The sequence below is a fragment of the Ostrinia nubilalis genome, chromosome 9 (genome assembly GCF_963855985.1).
Source record: "Ostrinia nubilalis chromosome 9, ilOstNubi1.1, whole genome shotgun sequence".
Classification (NCBI taxonomy): domain Eukaryota; kingdom Metazoa; phylum Arthropoda; class Insecta; order Lepidoptera; family Crambidae; genus Ostrinia; species Ostrinia nubilalis.
This window is the reverse complement of record NC_087096.1, coordinates 15,056,667-15,075,871: the sequence shown is the minus strand read 5'-3', so window position 1 is coordinate 15,075,871 and position 19,205 is coordinate 15,056,667. Positions and strand designations below refer to the sequence as shown.

General features: G+C 36.9%; 1 protein-coding gene across 1 annotated transcript in view; it reads left to right on the top strand.

Moving 5' to 3' along the window:
- The window catches only part of LOC135074720 (monocarboxylate transporter 14-like), a 39,402-nt gene extending 22,471 nt beyond the window's left edge, over positions 1-16,931 (top strand). Inside the window, exons 2-6 of the mRNA XM_063969086.1 lie at positions 5,794-7,401; positions 7,479-7,952; positions 8,607-8,828; positions 13,672-13,981; positions 15,639-16,931. Of these exons, the coding sequence (XP_063825156.1) occupies positions 6,175-7,401; positions 7,479-7,952; positions 8,607-8,828; positions 13,672-13,981; positions 15,639-15,829 (2,424 nt within the window). The 5' untranslated portion in view covers positions 5,794-6,174 and the 3' untranslated portion in view covers positions 15,830-16,931. The remainder of the gene's footprint in view (positions 1-5,793; positions 7,402-7,478; positions 7,953-8,606; positions 8,829-13,671; positions 13,982-15,638) is intronic.
- The last annotated feature ends 2,274 nt before the right edge of the window (positions 16,932-19,205 follow it).

The window sequence follows — 19,205 nt, the reverse complement described above, 5'->3', positions numbered from 1 at the left end:
GCGCGAGAAGAGAATTTTTCTGGCCCTTTTCGCGACTCGCGTCTTTGTCAGATAGTCTACTGGAAAAGCTCTAGAAACATGTGAGAAACTGCCTATCTATAAATTTGAACAAATTGAAGGACAAATGTGATCAGAAATGGCCAATTATCTGAGTACTGATCAGCAGAACTTGCATAAAATTGCTTCGGCGGTAATTAGGCGTATTCTCACAAAATCTCGCAATAATTTCTCCTGGTGAATTGTAACATGCCCGTTAGATCACACGAGCGTACCGAATACTACGTTTGTATTGTAGGAACTTAAAATCCAATAGAAATTTTTATACCTCTGGCTACTATTGTGGTTAAAGTCTATGCTTCGTCCTGGTTTTTGATTAAGAACAAAACCATCATGCAAAGATGGCACCCGTCATCTGTTTAAAATTATTATGGCCTCGAGAGGCCTGCCAGATACCCTATGAAAGATTAAATAACTAGTTTCCCGGAGAAAAAGCTATTACGAGTATCCTGATAGCAGTCTTCTTACGATGTCAGAGAGCTGGCCGCTCGTCGCATACTAAAGTCACACAGTACGAGTCACCCTTCAATACCTAGAATTTTTTAAGTACCAGTGATACACTTTAATGCTATTTTATATATTGATTTAATTTACTTAACCGAACAGCCGCTTTTGAGATATTTATTTGACTAAGAAATTCAGCACATTGTCAAATCTGGTGGTGAGAGCAAACCTTTGTTTTAAGGCTTCTCTACCTCACTCAAGCTGTTGAGGGACCTGTGAAGATTACGATCAAAGATTCTATTTCTCACTGCATCCAGAAAGTCACTAATAAGGTGCAATAAAAGTCAAGTTGGAATCGCGAAACGTGATGCCTAAATTTTGATTAAAAAAGGATTTTCAAGCATAATAATTAAAGTAATTTATCTAATTCTTGTATGTATTTCTTGTTATATTACCTTAGTAAATATCTAATCTATAAATTATCTGTTATTTAATACCTTCTTACTAATAAATAGAGCGCAATATTTCACCTTAGGGGGCGTCCATAAATTACGTGAGACTTTTAGGGGGGGGAGGGGGTCAACGAAAACCTCACTAAATCTCACGTGGGGGAGAGGGGGGGTCTTGGAAAATATCACGTAATTTTTCCCACAAGAAATAGAGTAAAATTGCCGGAAAACTGGGTTATTGAAGTAAAAAAAATGTTTTTTTTATGATGATAATGACAATTTATTCTAAACCGTTTAATCAAATTAAACTAAAAATGCCTCCATCTGCATTATTTTGTGAACACTAAAGATGCAGAATAAATGTCGAAATTAAGAAAATTCGAAATTAAAAAAAAACATCATCGGCATCGCTATTGCGTAAAAAATTGGCCAAGTGCGTGTCGTGCCACGCGCAGTGTAGGGTTCCGTAGTTGTCTGTCGTTACCACAATATATTTCAGAAGCAAGCAATTACTTCATCTAAAGTCACTTTTCATATTTTCTTCTAAGGAATTTTTACTGGTTAAGAAATTGTATAATACATGAGTCAAATGACTATTACTCTTAAACTAAGTAATGTATCTTAACCGTTATAGTTTTCCTTGAAAAAATTCATCCCTACTTTACATGCAGGGGATGCGGTAATTATTCATAATAACCGGCGATTATTCATAATTTTCACATTTATCACTTTGACCGTAACATATACATAATTATACCTTCACAAAATTACAGCTCCCCAGTGCCAATAGTTTCCAAGCGAAACCTAGGACAGAAAGACAGACAGATCGAAACTATAAGGGTTCCTTGTCAGGACTACGGAACCCCAAAAAATGACATTACATACGTATGAAAATTATTATGTATTCGAAGTTAAAGTAACCAATAGCCAAATTTGACAGATGTCAAAGGACAAGTGGTTAAATAACAGAAAAAAATGTTTTTAAAACAATGTTTAACTTGACTTTTAGTACATTTTTTAACTATTAGTTTACATTTTATTAATATTTAACCATTAGTAGCAAAATTTAACAATTAGTTATTTTAAAATAATATGAATCAAAAAACTGGTCCTAGGTTGAAGCAATTGTTTGTCTTACTAAACGACGCGACGGGAAGCTACGGAACCCTGTACTGCGCGTGGCATGACACTGGGTTACTGATTTTTTCATATAAATCTAATAGACTCGAAGCATAGACATTGCAAAATAGGCATTTTATTAAATATCACGTGAGATTAGGGGGGTGGGGGAGGGGGTCAGGCAAAATCTCACCAAATCTCACCAAGGGGGGCGGGGGGGTTGAAAAATGGCCAAAATTGTCTCACGTAATTTATGGACGCCCCCTTAGACGACTTTCAACTTTAAATAAATTTTTAAAATTTTGAAGTTACTGCGGAGGCAGAAGATATTAATTAAATGGGATAAAAAATTACAGTTATTTAAACTTTCATATAAGGCACAAATCCCCCTCTATTAGAACTCCGAAACTAAAAAAAAATTTTTTCCCATACAACCGTGCTCCACCCTAGTGCTAAGAACGGATTTTACGAAACTCCACCCCTAAGGGGGTAAAACGGGATCCACGCGTACGAAATCGCGGGCTTCCGGTAGTTCATAATATTTTTTGGGAAATTTTTAGCACTTTTTATTTCTATTAAAATATTTGATGTAACTAAATAATTGTTTTCCAGGTGAAGAATATTTCATTTTTATTTTATAAACGAACGTAAAACATACCTATTGTTATCATCTCATTAGTCAAAAACGTGTTCGCAAAAATCATACGAGTGTTCCAATTACTTCGTGACCCCCCATATCTCTCACGTTTTAAACCCCTTATCATGCTAGTGGGGCGATGAACTTGACGAATGTAGGTAACGATATCTTTACACTTAACTAAAACGTTTTTTAAGTATCAATTGATTCCTAACCACTCTTATCTTCTAAGAAGTGGACGTATTAACTAGTGAAGTAACAAATGCCACTGGTCTCCAGACTTAACGTGACGTAGCTGAATATGTTTCTACTTTCTGTGCTTCGGAAGATCTAAGATCGAACGAAGATCTAAGTCTACTGATGTCCAAGTCTAATTACTGGAAACCAATAACTACGGAATGTAAATTGTGTCCAAACTGGATATCGAACTCAGGAGCCTCGGATAGAGAGTCGGACTTTAACCACTAGACCGCGATGCAGCGTTATGTAAGCAATGAGTAGAGTATGAACAGTATGTGACCTTGACTTCAAAGGTTAATGACACTTTATTTATTTAAATGCAAAGTACCTACTTAGTTACGAGACATTGTAAACAAGTTCGAGAAGGTAACAGAACTTTTTGAAAACATGACGTGCTATCTCTTTTTAGCAAAAGGCATACACAGAGGTTGTAAGGTGTGTTGCCAAACGGTCGGGATTTGGTGGGAAGTGGGATTCTCCCGAATTTTTCTTCCGATAAAGTAAAAATTCTCCAAAAAAATTCATGATTACTTAAACAGGTAATTAATTTTTAGCTGGCAAGAGACGAAGGCATAGCCAAACCCATTTAAAAAAAGTTTATCGGTAGGCTGAAAACTACAAAATTGACACTGATAATATTAATAAAATCAGATTAAATAGCCAAAAGATGAGTCGTTGTGTATCCGAAAAGGTCAGAAGCGTGATTAGAAACAATCCATCGTCGATCGTTAACCTATTTAGTTAATTCTACCTCGCAAAGTCACGTGATTTATCTCTCTTATCTGTGATGTCATTGCTGTCACGTGATTTATCGACAATGTTTAATGCTATAAAACTAAACATTTTATTAGGGGCTGGAACTATTTTTGACGCGTTACAGAAATTTAAATTGAAAACCTTTAATTTTTTTTTATTTAACCTCGGTTGGTACTTGGTAGAGTCGACAGTACGTTTAAGACTAACTGCAAAGGATGCCACAGGGTACAGGGTTTTAGTATAAGCAATTGCCATGGGCTGGGTTCTGTATGGAAATTTAAGTCAATGTACCTACAGTAGACCAAAGCGTTAAATTTGATGAGATAATATTATCTCTATTTCTGAAATTACCAGCATTTCATGTTACATTCTTGGACCTAGTACGAGTATTAATAAATAAATACATTTTCGACCAGAAAGTAATAATTTTAAACATCCAATCCGCAGACATCCTGTGGTCACAATCGTTCACACAGTTATAAATAAACTTGCAGATTTACCTTGTATTTTTGTTGGACGCTTCATTGGAAAACATATTAATGATTGATTTATTGATTGATATTTTGAATGGTATTAAAATCTTCTGTATACTTTTCATATTTTACGTGGAATGTGTTTTTTAGAAAATCCTTTTTGTTTTTAAATGGTATTATTTAGTTAGACTTAGTTTGTTATCATCTGATTTAAATTGCAATTATTAGAATTTAGGTGTCTTATTTTTAAATTAGATCCAAAGCCTTGTGAATAAGTATGTATAGCCTGACCAGGAACATAAAAACCCTGGCATAGAGGCGCTTCAATTGCATTTGATAGTGCAACACTGAGTACAGTCGTACCTGTGTTAAATTAATAGGCTAAATTTATGTATCAGGATTCAGGATTACGGGCTAATTTGATATTTTCATAAATTAACGAAAAAATATTAATAAAGGTAACCTGGTTTAAATAAATTAAATGAAACCATCAATCGAGCTAGTAGGATTTATTTTATTATTCATCAATAATCAAATTCAGAACTTGAATATTCAACTGCAATGTCTGCTCATGAACGCTTCAAACTCGGTACTTCTTTCCCAATTCCATAAAATTCAAAACTGAGAAAGTGACAAAAAACTTTAAAATAGGTAGTTGAAACAAACTACAGCTAATTTTCATAGTGGACTGTACTATACGATAAACATGTCAGTCAATTTGACAACCTTTGTCGGAAACATTATTCAATGAAAATATTGTCCGAACCCTTGGTATTTCTCTTCGACAAATACATTAACACATTGTGAACCACTTTTCTTTCACGACTATAAAAATATTTTAGCAATTTAATTCACAAAATCAATTGCACACATTTAAAATAAAGTTTGTTTACACTTTGACAGCAATAGACTGACATGCAAGGTGACATGTTAATGAAGTTTTCAGTAACTGTTGCCATTAAAAGAAATTAGTACCATTAGTTTTCCGCAACATGGCGAGGGTTTTTATGTTCCTGGTCAGGCTATACACATGTCTTGTGTGTGTACTTAATAGTACGAGAGAGGACCGTAAGATACCCTACGTCACTGTCTTGATACTAAGATAAGCTCCATGGCACACGTACAGAAAAGTTGTGCTAATCTTGGAACAATTATTTTAATTAATAAATTCCGATTTAAACTTATCTTATTATCAAGTGACGTAGGGTATATCTTACTGTCCCCTCTCGTACTATAATGTCTTAGTCGGAAAAATAAATGTATCAATGTACTGTTCTCTATTGAACTAGTTCTATCAGCACTGTAAATAGTCCTTTATCATAATGAGCTCCATACGCTTCACGGTCTGACGCCATCGCATAAAATGCTATCAATCCCATGTTATTTGCATTTCAGTCACGGGCTGGTCTAGACTGAATCTAAACGTTAACAACGATGGAGTATGTTTGCCAGTTGTTTTATTTTAGCCCATTATTATACTCATCTGTGAAGTATTCAGTAACATGACAATATTTTTATGGTGTTGCTCATTTGGTAGCATCGTTTCTGAATGACTATAAGAATTAAGCGTAAAATGTGTTGTGCTATTGTATTACAACGTTATTTCTCTTTGTTTCAGAGTCATATCTGCCCTGTTCCAGTTTAAATTTGAGATGTTACTCAGACCAAAACTTTAATCCTTATGTCAAGACGACACTCAGCATTTAAGAAGCAAACGCGTCACAACATAAAAAGTGAAGTTTTCGAAGCTGTGACAAGGACAAGCCCGTCCTTGATGTTCTCGACAACCAACAATCTCTGCGCCCTAACCCTTTGTATATCGAAAAGCCCCTGTCGCTATTCCGCCAGAGATCCCAGGTTAAGAAACTGGTCGAGAGAACTAAGTATTTCTTCCCCGTAGAAGAAACCTCAAATTGGGTTAAATCCCAAATTAAAGCCATCCCCCAGAGAGAAAGGCAAAAGTACGAGGCACCGTACTTAAAAGACCTCAGAAAGACTAATGGACTCTCCAAGAGCCCACGCCAATGGAGTCCCGGGTCATGAGAAGGCATTCAAGTATGATCCAAAAGTACCGTCTGAAGAGGAGAAGACTACGTCACCGCTTTTCAACAACAAGACCAGTGAATTCAAATACATAGATTCGCAAGATGAAAAGAATGACGTGAGAGTAGCAGGTAAACCTGAAAATGATCTCAACACTGTCAATTCTATGAAAACGGACCCGGAAAATACTAAACAAGGCAACAGACTGTCCGTGACTTATCATAAGAATGATGAAGACGCGACGTCGACTAATGAGGGAGTGAAGTTCTTAGGGCTTGGTGATGCCGACAGTATCTGTTCGAGCAGGCCACCTCCTGAGCAGGCGCCTCAGATACCTGATGGAGGATGGGGATGGGTGGTTGTTGCCGCTTCATTCCTAATAGCCACCGTTGCTGATGGGCTTGCCTTCTCCTACGGTTTGATTCACGAAAAATTCATCTTATACTTCGGGAAGAGTGAAGCTGAAACCTCGTTAATTGGAAGTCTGTTTATATCAGTGCCTCTTATAGCAGGACCTATAATGAGCGCACTTGTAGATCGATATGGATGTAAGAACATGACTATACTTGGCGGAGTAGCGTCTACTATTGGATTCGTTGCTGCTTCGTACAGTAACTCTGTAGAAGTATTATGTGTGACGTATGGCCTAATGGCTGGTCTTGGCATGGGGCTTCTTTACGTAACTGCAGTAGTTTCGATCGCTTACTGGTTTGAGAAACGAAGAAACCTGGCTGTAGGGTTAGGGTCGTGTGGAGTTGGTTTCGGAACTTTTGTGTATTCTCCACTGACCACTTATCTTTTGGATGAGTATGGATGGAGAGGCGCGTTGTTGCTTCTTGCAGGCACTGTACTTAATGTTTGTGTGTGTGGTGCTGTTATGAGAGACCCAGAATGGTTGATTTTGGAGCAGAAAAAGCAAAGAAAGTTGAGTAAAACGAAGAGAGCCTCCAGTTCAATGTCAATATCGGCGAAATCTGGAGGTGGTGAATCAGTATACCCTGGCATGGAAGAGCTGAAAACCTTAATGAAGAGTGGTGAAACACCCGAGTATATTTTGACAGCTTTAGTGGCTTCCATCGCGGAGGCTGAAGATTTAGAAACAGCTACAAAAATGAATGCTGATATGTCTCATAAAGTAAACTCTGTCATAAATCTACCCACCTTTTTAAGAAATAGTGAAAAGGTAATGCATCTCTTAAATAATGTAATCATTTATTTCTTCTCGAACGCGCCAAATATAATAAAATTTAACTGTTTCAGGTTCCAGCGGAAGTGTTGGATCAGTTGACATCAAACAAGCGTCTCTACAATATAATATTGCAGAATTATCCTTCCCTTTTAGCTTTGAGAAGCAATTCGGAGCAGAAACTGCCGATTGAACCTGCCCCATCTAAAGGAAAGCAGATAACTATGTCGATGAAGTTAAAGTTGAGCAAAAAAGAGAAAGAGAAGAAGAAAGAGTTTGAGAATAAACTGGACGAAGTGCGGGAGAAGCTTCTGCAGCCAATTCCTGAGAATAAACCAGCTGTGATCACTCCACGGACAGAACGTCAGGATTGGCTTTCAAGGCAGTTCCAGACGGATCGTCACTATTTGAGAGACATCAGGGTTCACAGGAACTCTATCATGCACAGAGGGGCGATGATGAACATCGCCAAATACAAACTGCGAGCTTCGTCGTGTCCTGATATTTACAGGAATTCTATGTGGTCTATGGAAGATCAAGAAGAAAAGGTATGAATGTTTTTAATTTCTTGAACACTTTATAAACTTATCAGAGAAAATCGATATTCAGGTCTTATTTCAAATCTAAATATAGAGGTTATTGAAATTATTAGCAGAGATGTGATATGATCAAGGTCAAACATAAAACAACAAACGCAAATTGCAATTCTGATAAAACGTTATCGGTTAATTAGGTACAAATACAGGAGACAGCACAATAACTGCATAAGATGCCATTATGTTTCGTTTGATATGCTATCGTCTTTACTACCTCCCATTAGAGAAAATACCGATAGTCGTAAATATTTTCGGAACCACCCTATTTTAATGTTATTTGAATGAATATTGAGCCATTCAGCAAATACTTATGAATGACAAGCTTTTGACTGTGGATTTGCCTTTGAATTTTTATTCATTAAGTAAAAAGACTATCTTCTGTGACAAACCGAAATTCACTACCGCTACCCTTTTGAAAACCGGGATAAAAACTGTTCTATGTTTTCCTTGTGCCTCAATAGTTCGCAAATACTTTTCATGTAAATCGGTTCAGGGTGAAAAGACAGACAAGAGTTAATTTCGTATTACAATAAGTATAAGTAATGGATTTACTGTTATTGTGGCAACTGAGAATTACCAGGGTGTCTAATAATTCGTTTCTTCTAGACTTGGGGCCGCCGTTTCCTCGACATGATCAACAAGACGTTCGACTTCAACATGTTCACTGAGTTCCACTTCCTGATGATGAACCTGTCCACCCTGGTGCTGTTCATCTGGTTCATCGTGCCTTACTTCTACATTGCGACTTTCATGACCATGAGCGGCTACTCTGAGTCCCACGGCGCTTGGATGCTGAGTGTATTTGGAGTTGCTACTATCGTTGGAATTGTGAGTTTAATTTGTTATTGTACAAATTACTAATAATCTTTAGCCCCTTGTACTAAGCTAAATATGCTTGTTCACGAGTGAGCTCACCACAATAGTCGAGCGTCTGGGACTGAACCCGCGTTCCCCGGATCACGAGTCGGCTAGTCCGACCCCTTCACCGTTCGGCTACCGTAGTTTGAGTTGTTATTTTGGTATTTATAGACGGGGCTTTTAACACGTTCGATGTTGATGAATTGATTATAATAACCAGCTCTACGTGATTTATTTAGTCGATAGTAAAGTACCTACTCGGGCTAGTTCATGAAAGTGCACAGAACACGTGACGTTCTGTGTTCGTGGATTTATCAACCACAGTGTCGGCAATAGTCGGCATCTCATACGGACGCATTTATCTATAGCCTTGAACCTATGTCATGTTTTTTTATAAGAAATCCAAATAAAATCTGCATTAGCCTGGTAGAGTTTCTGTCCTGTATTGTCTGTTTCTGGAATGCTTTCTAGAGGCCAAGATGAATTTATCCATATACATAACAATTTGTTACATCGAAACGATGATATTTTGTAAACTTAGACTGTTTAGACTAAACAATTCAGCCTCGTGCAGCTATTATGATCTTAGGTTTGCCTTAACTGCTTAGATTGTCATTAAATTGAAAGACAATAGGGTGTTGCGAATTTCCAATTACCGATACTACCTACATGATTGTCGTGAAATCATAATCATGGTTTACAATGCTGCCGCACAATTTATAAACGCAGTAAGTACCACTTACTGCATTTATGATTGTTTTGAATATTCTGAATCCTGACATCGCGATCTATAAGAATCAAAGACCCGTTTTTTTCTATCTATCTTAGAACGGAAGATACATGTTATCATAAACGCAGTAAAGAGCAGATTGTAGGTTTCTTCACATACTATGTTAGCAGTAAGAGCACATAATAACTTAATATTACGTGAATACTCGCGCTTACTTAATTTGCTACACAGTAATAGTGCAGTATGTGCCAATTACATCATTCTTATTATGTTTCTACAATTGTTAAGTTCACCTTGCACGTAGTATATGTGCAGTAATTCCACTTAAACACACACTGATATTATGTTTCCATAGGAAAAACAGATGACTTGTACTTAATATTAATGCAGTAATTACAATTATACTGCGTACATACTAAGGATTGTCAGAGTGCTGCCTAGGTGTTAACATGTTATGAACGCAGTGGCTGACTCTTACGTTATTGGAAGAAGTTGAAAACCTGTCCAAATGACAAATCTAGCCGAAGACCCAAGAGCTAGATTGACCCGACATTATACCGAAGATATCCCGGACGTGTCTGTACGAGATTAGAATGGCTCTCAAACAGCTGAAAAACAACAAGGCACCGGGCGATGATGGAATAACGGCTGAGCTTCTGAAATCAGGCGGAACGCCGGTACTAAAGGCTCCTTAGAAGCTATTCTATTCCGTCATCCTTGAGGGAAAAACGCCTACGGCATGGCACAGAAGTGTAGTGATACTCCTCTTCAAAAAAGGTAACAAAACCTTGTTGAAGAATTTATTTTATACCCATCTCACTTCTGATTCTGTTTTTGAGAGCCATCATGAATGGTTTCACGCGACATCTAGCCTCCCGAACAAATCGGTTTCCGATAAGGCTTTAGTATGATAGACCACATACTTGTCTATGGCAGAAAACTGAGGAGAATAATCAGCAACTTTGTCTGGCATTTGTGGTCTATGAGAAAGACCTCTCTTCAAGCTACAGTCTCTCCAACGGTGCCAAATTTAGTATAGATATAATCGTTGAAGGGCTTGTACGAATAGGCCACAATGTCAGTCCGTCTCCGGGATCAGGACTTCAGTTGCAGCGAGGGGTCAGACAGGGAGATGTCATATTTCTAAAACTGTTCACTACCACTCTGGAAGATGTTTTCAAGCTTCTGGACTGGAGCGGATTGGGCATAAATATCATCAGCGAGTACATCACCCATCTTTGATTCGCGGACGATATCGTAGTCATGGCTGAGAACGTGGAGGATCTAAGCTCAATCCGCGATTGCCTCAATAGAGCCTCTCAACAAATGGGTCTTTAATGGATAAGACAAAAATCATGTCAAATGCCGTGCTGTACCCACTCCTCTGAAGGTTGGAGACACTATAAGTTGTCTGATGGCCGCTGGGGCAGGAAAGTTCTTGAGTGGCGACCATGAGCTGGAAGACGCAGCTTGGGCAAGCCTCACACTAGGTGGACCGATGATCTGGTGAAGGTCGCGTCAGGTGCCTGTATGCGAGAGGCACAGGACCGGTCTTTGTGGAAATCCTTGGGGGAGGCCGTTGTCCAGCAGTGGACTTCTTTCGGCTGAAACGAACGACCGAGTCTTTATTTTATTAGATTGGTATATTTAAGATCTAAAAGTGGGTGCCATATCTTAATTTTTGATTGAATAACAAGCGATCTCAGCAATTATTTTGTAATACTTGTTTCATTTACCCCTTGGTCATTTGGGAAAGTTCAACATGAAAGCGTTATTGGCTTATGATAAGCGCAGTATAATTGTATTATTACTGCGCATTTAAAGTTTTGATTAATTATTTTGATTCACACTCCCACTCATAAATGCAGTAAGTTGTAAAGATACGGCGCATATATCGTCAGTTGCAGGTTCACTTGGGGTAACTGACAAAATACGGTTTTTGAGTTAAATATACAGTTTTTCTTAGTTTTTTTGCTCTTTCGAATGGTATACGTAAAAAAATTCTAGCTTTAAAAAAATTACAATTACACGGACATTTTCAGGTATGAACTTTTCAGATTTCCTTCACAATTTTGGTGTAACTGACATTGTAATAATTTTACCAGGTTGAATTGATGTATCTGTAATAATGTAAAAATTTTGCTACAAAACTTTGCAATTACACTGATTTGCTAAGGTTTATAATATGAAATAAAATAGGAATTAAGTAAGTTTTAAGGCATATTACATTATTATTATACCAGCAGTATCAGTTAAAGAAGTTAAAGTTAGCTCAACAAAAAAAATATTGAAATTGAACAAACTATCCAGCCAACTAGGCGTCAATGCGCGTTGCTAACATTAACCTGTTGTTACTCTGTTACTTTTACTGTTGTAGTACTCATGACCTTAATTCAACATTGCTATAAAGAGGTGGGAAATTAAATCCATTTTTGTTTTCAGTTTAAGTTGCCCCGTAGAGCTAAATACGGTATTGGTAAGTCAAAGCTTAAAAAATATTCAAATTACTTAGTTTCACAGTAATACTTTAGTTATTTCGATATTTCTGTCTTAAAATAATTAAATACACATATTTCCTTGATTTTCGTGGCTTTTTTAACATTTTTTAATGAATAAAATAAAAGTTACATCTAATAAAATTAAAAAAAAATAAAACAAACGACAAAATGTTATTTTTTCATGAATTCTCTTATTTTTTAATACTTTTACATAAATTATACAGCAACTAAGTAAACAAAACCAAGCAAAATCAGCAAAAACATCAAATTATTTTAACTTTGGGCAGTACTTACACCAATTTGACCTATGTTTTTTCCAAAAGTTTGGTGTAAAATTAGTGTAACTGTCAAAAGCACAAAAATACATTGGTGTAACTGCAATTTATTTCCTTAACTAAGACATATTAGATCATTCTTTTTATTTAATCTAAAACTGCGTAGAATTCTAAGCATTTCTGTAAAAACAGATCCAAAGAAGGTTAAATAGAAAAAAAGTTATGTCCGATTTAAGACGAAAAAAAACTTTAAACGGCTCTACTGAAAAACTGTATTTTGTCAGTTACCCCAAGTGAACCTGCAACTGACGAATATTACGTTGTAAGAACTAAAATTTAAATCAATCATTTAACACATGTACCGTAAGTAACGAAAACTACTGATAAACGCAGTAAGGAACAATCATACTGCATTCATGGGTAGTAAGTATCGAACGAAAACTTAGTTAATCCATAACATAAAGAGTTTTTTAATAATTTTAAATACAAAATATTAATTAAAATACAAAAACCTCATATCAAAATAAACTTTGAGTTTAGCTCTACAAGCCCATATATTTTTTTTTACAAATATTTGCGTAATTAATTGTAGACACCCCAAAATAAAATTTCAACTTTGATCGCGTTTTTCTCGAAACTGTTCACGTGTTACTTACTGCGTTTATAAATTGTGCGGCAGAATGGACCTGTATTATGTAACTTGTAACTATGGTAAACTAATGTCTTTTCAAACGCGATCAGGGGACATTTCTTTACAATAAGATCGTAAATTACTAGTATGTAGAGTCCCCATAGTACCTAGTACTCAACAGTATTAGATGACAGTAGTATTATTATTGTTTATCCAATCTCTAATCTACATTACATTATTCAATCTAATCTCATGAAACCCCCTTAAAGATAAATAAACCTAGGTAACTGGTAAAATTCGCTATTTATCTTTGGGCCCACTGCTATTTAAAGTTCGTTCGTTCATTTCAAATGATGTCCACTGCTGGACAAAGGCTTCCCACAAGGTTTTCCACAAAGACCAGTCCTGCGCCGCCCGCATCCAGGCTCTTCCCGCGACCTTCAGCAGATCGTCTGTCCAACTAGTGGGAGACCTGCACACGCTACGACTCCGGCTCGGGGTCGCCACTCGAGAAATTTTCTGCCCCAGCGGCCATCAGCTCTATGAGCTACGAGTATGTACCCCGCCCACTGCCACTTGATTTTAGCGATTCTGTGGGCTATGTCACTTTGGTTCTCCAGCGGATCTCCTCATTTTTGATTCGATCACGCACGTCAGTAATTACATAAAATATTTTCAGGTCGGCCTCGGCTGGATGGGTGACCTGCCCTGGGTGAACGTGACCAAGACCTACGCTCTTTGCCTCATTGTCTGCGGAATCACCATCCTCATGTTCCCGATCCTCATCAACATCATGGACCCTGAAGCTCCGTACAGTTTCTACATTTTAGCCCTTAACGCTGTGATGTTTGGGCTCATGTTCTCGAGTTCGTACTCGTATACCCCGAGTATACTGGTGGAGCTGATCGCCTTGGAGAGATTCACGATGGCTTATGGACTGGTCCTGCTGAGTCAAGGAGTTGGGCATCTGATTGGACCGCCTATGGCTGGTGAGTGATGTTTTATTATGGTGTTGATTGCAATCATCTATCAAATACTGAAACCATTTACGGACGAAAGATAAACGCTATAGGCAGCTGTTTGTGGTTGAAATGAGTGCGATTTTACACGACTAAGTTTATTCTGATGTGCATTGTTCTTTGATGCTTTTGAATGCAATGTATGAATATGATAGTATGAGGTAATGAAGAATGTTCACTAATTTTGTTTTTTAGCTTTCTGTATTCTCTGTTAAAAATAAAAAATACTCGTGAAAGAATTATTTCGATACGTCTATTAGTTTCCAAGATATTGAATTTTAAAAGTGCGGGCGGCGGCCGGCCCGCCATTTTATGCGCGTGACGTCATATTACAACGACTGGCTCATATTTGTATGGGTGGAATCTTGCAAACTGAATTAAGACCCACTTCCAGGCAACCGATTAAGCTGAAATTTCGCAAACACATGTGATTTGGATGACCATGCAATATTATGATGACATGGAGCTGATCTGATGATGGAGCTGGAAGGTGGCCATAGGAACTCTATAATAAAACGACTTAAATGCATCGAATTTGGGCTCGTTCGTTTTGTATTGATGAGTATTTTAATTATATATAGTAATCGGGGTCTAATGATGGAGCTGGAAGGTAATTCGCAATAAAACGACACAATCGCATCAAGTTTGGGTTTGGTTCAATTTTAATTTCTGTGATGGGTCTGGGTGTTAATATGTATAATAAGTTTGTATTTACAAAAAAAAATATATTTAAGTATGTTTATATCCGTTTTCTAGTGAGCGGACGCTGTGAATGTACGTCACACGGGGTCACGTGACCGTCGGCGGGACTCAATATTTAAGCGAACTTTGAATGCCTATAAAATCATAACTACTGGGTATTTTTGAATGAAATAAAAACTAATGTATTTGTAAATGTAAAAGCTTAACTGTAACATAGGTTTCAAGTGATTTTGCATACCTAGTAACATTATCAATTGTTTGAAATAAACAATGGCATTTATAATATTGTATAAAAATGAATAAACATAATGTTATTCTTATCGATCGTCGATCTAGCAGGCTATCTAGACCATAAACAATTTCTCATGCCTGAAAAACTCCATTGAAACTTTGTCAAATCTCAGTCAATGGCATAGAAACAAAAAGTGTCCATCATAACAAGTTATATGCTAATGCCCGTCATAAAAAATGTCGTGAGGTCGTAAAACAGGTCATAATCCTCTTAATACGCCATGAACGTGCACTTCAAGCTTTATCGTTCAACGAGTGTTTACAAGCACCTGGTTAACTACTAGTTTGGTCTACCACGATCGATCATATGTTATATTATTAGTAATTACCACATTATTATCCGGTGGAGTGGTCCAAAAAGATGGACCGACGACCTCATAAAGGTAGCAGGAAGGCGCTGGGTTCAGGCGCAGGCCGCTACTAACCGGTTATGGTGGAAATCATTGGGGGAGGCCTATGTTCAGCAGTGGACGTCCTATGGCTGAAATGATGATGATTATGATGGTGGTTTTATTGGTCCGGTATTTATTGGCTCCTAGAAAGTTTGAAATTCATTTAGAAATACCTGGCTGGAAAGAAAAATATCTATTGGATTGAATAAAACCTCTACATCACTAACCTTCTTTTTTTTCAGGCGCACTCAGAGACTCTACTGGATACTGGGACGCGGCGTTCTACGTGTCCGGCATCTGGGTGATAATCTCTGGTCTCCTTGTGGGGGTTATTCCGTACACCAAGAACTTCAGGATTTGCGGCAACGCGCCGCTTGCGAAGGATGTCGCGGTGGACCCCGAGCCTGGAGTCAAGATTATCATTGCCCATTAGATATTAGAGAAGTAATGAAAGTCATTTTGGAGAATTTATTTTAATTCCTTAGATTGCAACCGATCTGGCTGCAAGACGACAAAATGGACTCTACAATATTTAGAACAGACTAAAAAAATAAGCAAATACATAATCGATGTTACTGTTGCAAATTGAACGAGGGACCATACTTATGGTGCTTAACCTAAACTATTTAAACTGGCTATCTATCTACTCATGTTGATATAAAACGAAAATGACATTTTAGAAACTATTTAAGTGACTTTGATAAGGTGTTTCTTTTTAATTTGTACTTATATTAGAGTTGGAGGAGTAACAGGAATTTGCGTTTTCTGGTTGGTGTGTTTAGGTAGTTTTTGAAGATTTAATTTAATAATAACTACCTATTTTATAAGTATCCATGTAAGTATCTACAAAAAATCTGTAGTCGCTACGACAGTATGTTACGTGTTGCACATTACGAAGCAATTAAAAAAGTGAGAGATGTCACATGTAATTTATTTGATTCAATTATAAACTAAATTACAGATTTAAGTAAAGATCACATTGTGCCTAATTATAGGATTTACGGAAAGTCAAGTGTATTTAATCAGGCATCGGATTTTACAACTACCCTCAGTATAAATAAGTGGTTTGCTATTTGATAGAATAGTAACTTATTGGGATTAATTTAGTACTTAGTTTTATTTATTTAATCTTAATGACTCTTACGGAGTTTATGTATTTTGTATTTTTGAGTGTAATTTAGTTAAAAAGTATAATCGTAGCATAAGATTAATTCATATTTAAATTTATTGTGGTTTCTGAGAAGGATTCGATATGATTAAGTATTTCTTAGTAAGTAGTGATATTTTCATAGACATTCATTAAAGACACGGTAAAATTTTAAATGTTAATTCTTATTTTTAACTTGCCAATTGAGAACACCGATGAAAAGAATGAATTTATTTATTTACTTAAGTTAGGTACCCTAGTATTGTAAAACGTAAGTTTTAAAATCTACTTAATTACCTAGGTTAAGAAATTAGTCTTTAAAATTATATTTTATATCTACCTGCTTTTTGTATTTCATTCATTCATAAATATTAAAGTTTGCTATTCACATATTATTTTTATTTTTAATCTACCTACCTATCATTCCAATTTATAGATGACCCACGCTGAACTGTCCCGCCAAACTCAATGACAGGGGGGCGCTACCATCGTTCAACTTTATGGTTTCCAACATGGCAAAAATCGGAACCAGCGATTCGGTATTGACGGTGGCGCCCCGCTGTCAATGTCATCGATAGGACAGTTCAGTATTTTGGAACTATAGATATTTTGTTTCGTAGACAGAGAATACTACTAGTTTTCTCTGTCTACGTTTTGTTTAAGGTTCTCAATCTCTTATGATTAAAGAATAACACAAAATGCAATAAGCAAGTAACATGCCATAAATGTCTAAATTAGATTAAAATGTTGGTGAGAATAATAAAATTAAAATTGTACCTTTAGTCCAGTCAATGAATGCCTTAACGACGGTGTAGAGAGAAATCCGTGGAACACAATTTCTGACCTCGGGACTTTATTTAGCCTAGTTAGGTGGTGAACATAGCAAAAGTCCCCGCCCTTAGCTGCTTTGTCTCAGATCTAAGACAAGATTACTTTGTCATTTGGAACATCATTTGAAAACCGTAGCAGTTGGGGGGTGCAGTTTTGCGCGGCTCAATAGCACGCCAAAGGTTAATCCTCGGAAACTATGCGTCCTAGTGACATGACTACTATGAACCAAAAAAAGCTTATTCAATTTGCTACAGGCGAGACCGTCAAGTTTTTCTATATCTTGTATAGTTTTTGCGGCATTTGCTCTAGAAGGTCTGTAAAATTGGAAATTTAATTTTTGTCTTACATGTTCCTATCAGGAGAAAATCGACTAAATCAACATTGAGCACACACTATAGACATGCGGGAGCATGTTAAGCCTAGTTCCAGGGAAGGGACTGCACCGTGCGTATATTTAGACGAACCAATTGGAGCCACTTTTGACTCCTCATCAATCAAAAACTACTGTGCATTAACTCTTCAAATTTGGCTCATGTATTGAGACTTGCAAGATATACATCAGCTTTAAATTTCATAAATATACCTCAAACGGCTATTTAGGTATTGACGTTCAAAAATCGACATTTAGAACACTAAAATCTATCTATCACCTGTGAAATGTTAAAATTTAATGGTTTTTTATTTGTTCCTTTGTATTTACATAACTACCTTTCTGGATGCCAAATTTGAACCTTCGAGGTCATCTGGAAGTGGTTAGAATTTGGTCTATAGGTCAGACATGTAGATTTTTGGACGTTAATACCTAAAGAACCGTTTGAGGCATATTTATGAAATTTGAAGCTGATGTATATCTTGCAAGTCTCAACACATGAGCCAAATTTGAAGTGTTAATGCACAGTAGTTTTTGAGTGATGAGGAGTCAATAGTGGCTCAAAGTGGTTCGTCTAAATATACGCACGGTGCAGTCCCCTCCCTGGAACTAGGCTTAACATGCTCCCGCATGTCTAGAATGATTGCTCAATGTTGATTTAGTCGATTTTCTCCTGATGGGAACATGTAAGACAAAAATAAAATTTCCAATATTACAGACCTTCTAGAGCAGATGCCGCGAAAACTATACAATTTATCAAAAAAGTTGACTATCTCACCTGTAGCAAATTGAATATGCTTTTTTTGGTTCATAGTAGTCATGTCATTAGGACGCATAGTTTCCGAGGATTAAGCGAAAAACCGAAAAGTGGCACCTTTAAACCCCCCTCTCCCCGCCGGCTCAAGGGCTAAGGACGGGGACTTTTGCTATGTTCACCTCCTAACTAGTCTAAATAAAGTCCTGAAGTCAGAAATTGTGTTCTACAGTTTTCCATCTATAATGCTTTATTGACTGGACTACTTAGCTTGAATTTCATATTTCGTCCACGGAACGAATGCAATTTTAAAACTAACAAACACGACGCCGATGACGCCATGACCTAGGCGCAGACCACCGATTTAATTTGCCGATAGTTAGACCCGAAATTAATTTGTATGAAGAATCTACCGCTATCAAATCGGTGTAATCTGCGCACTTTCATACATGTCCATGCTGATTAACAGCCCGACTCAACTATCGGCCAACTAAAAGTCCGTGGTCTGCGCCTAGGCTTAAATTAATAATTTAATTCACCGACTCAAACAATTTGAAACTTTTTCATTTAAGCGGGAAATCGGCTATTGTCGGCAATCGTTAAAATAAATGACGTAATGCAATCACTTGACAGTTTAAAAAAAATAAAGTCAGACTTTCGATTTGACGATCGGTCAAATAATAGTTGTCATTTTGTGTTATGGAAAT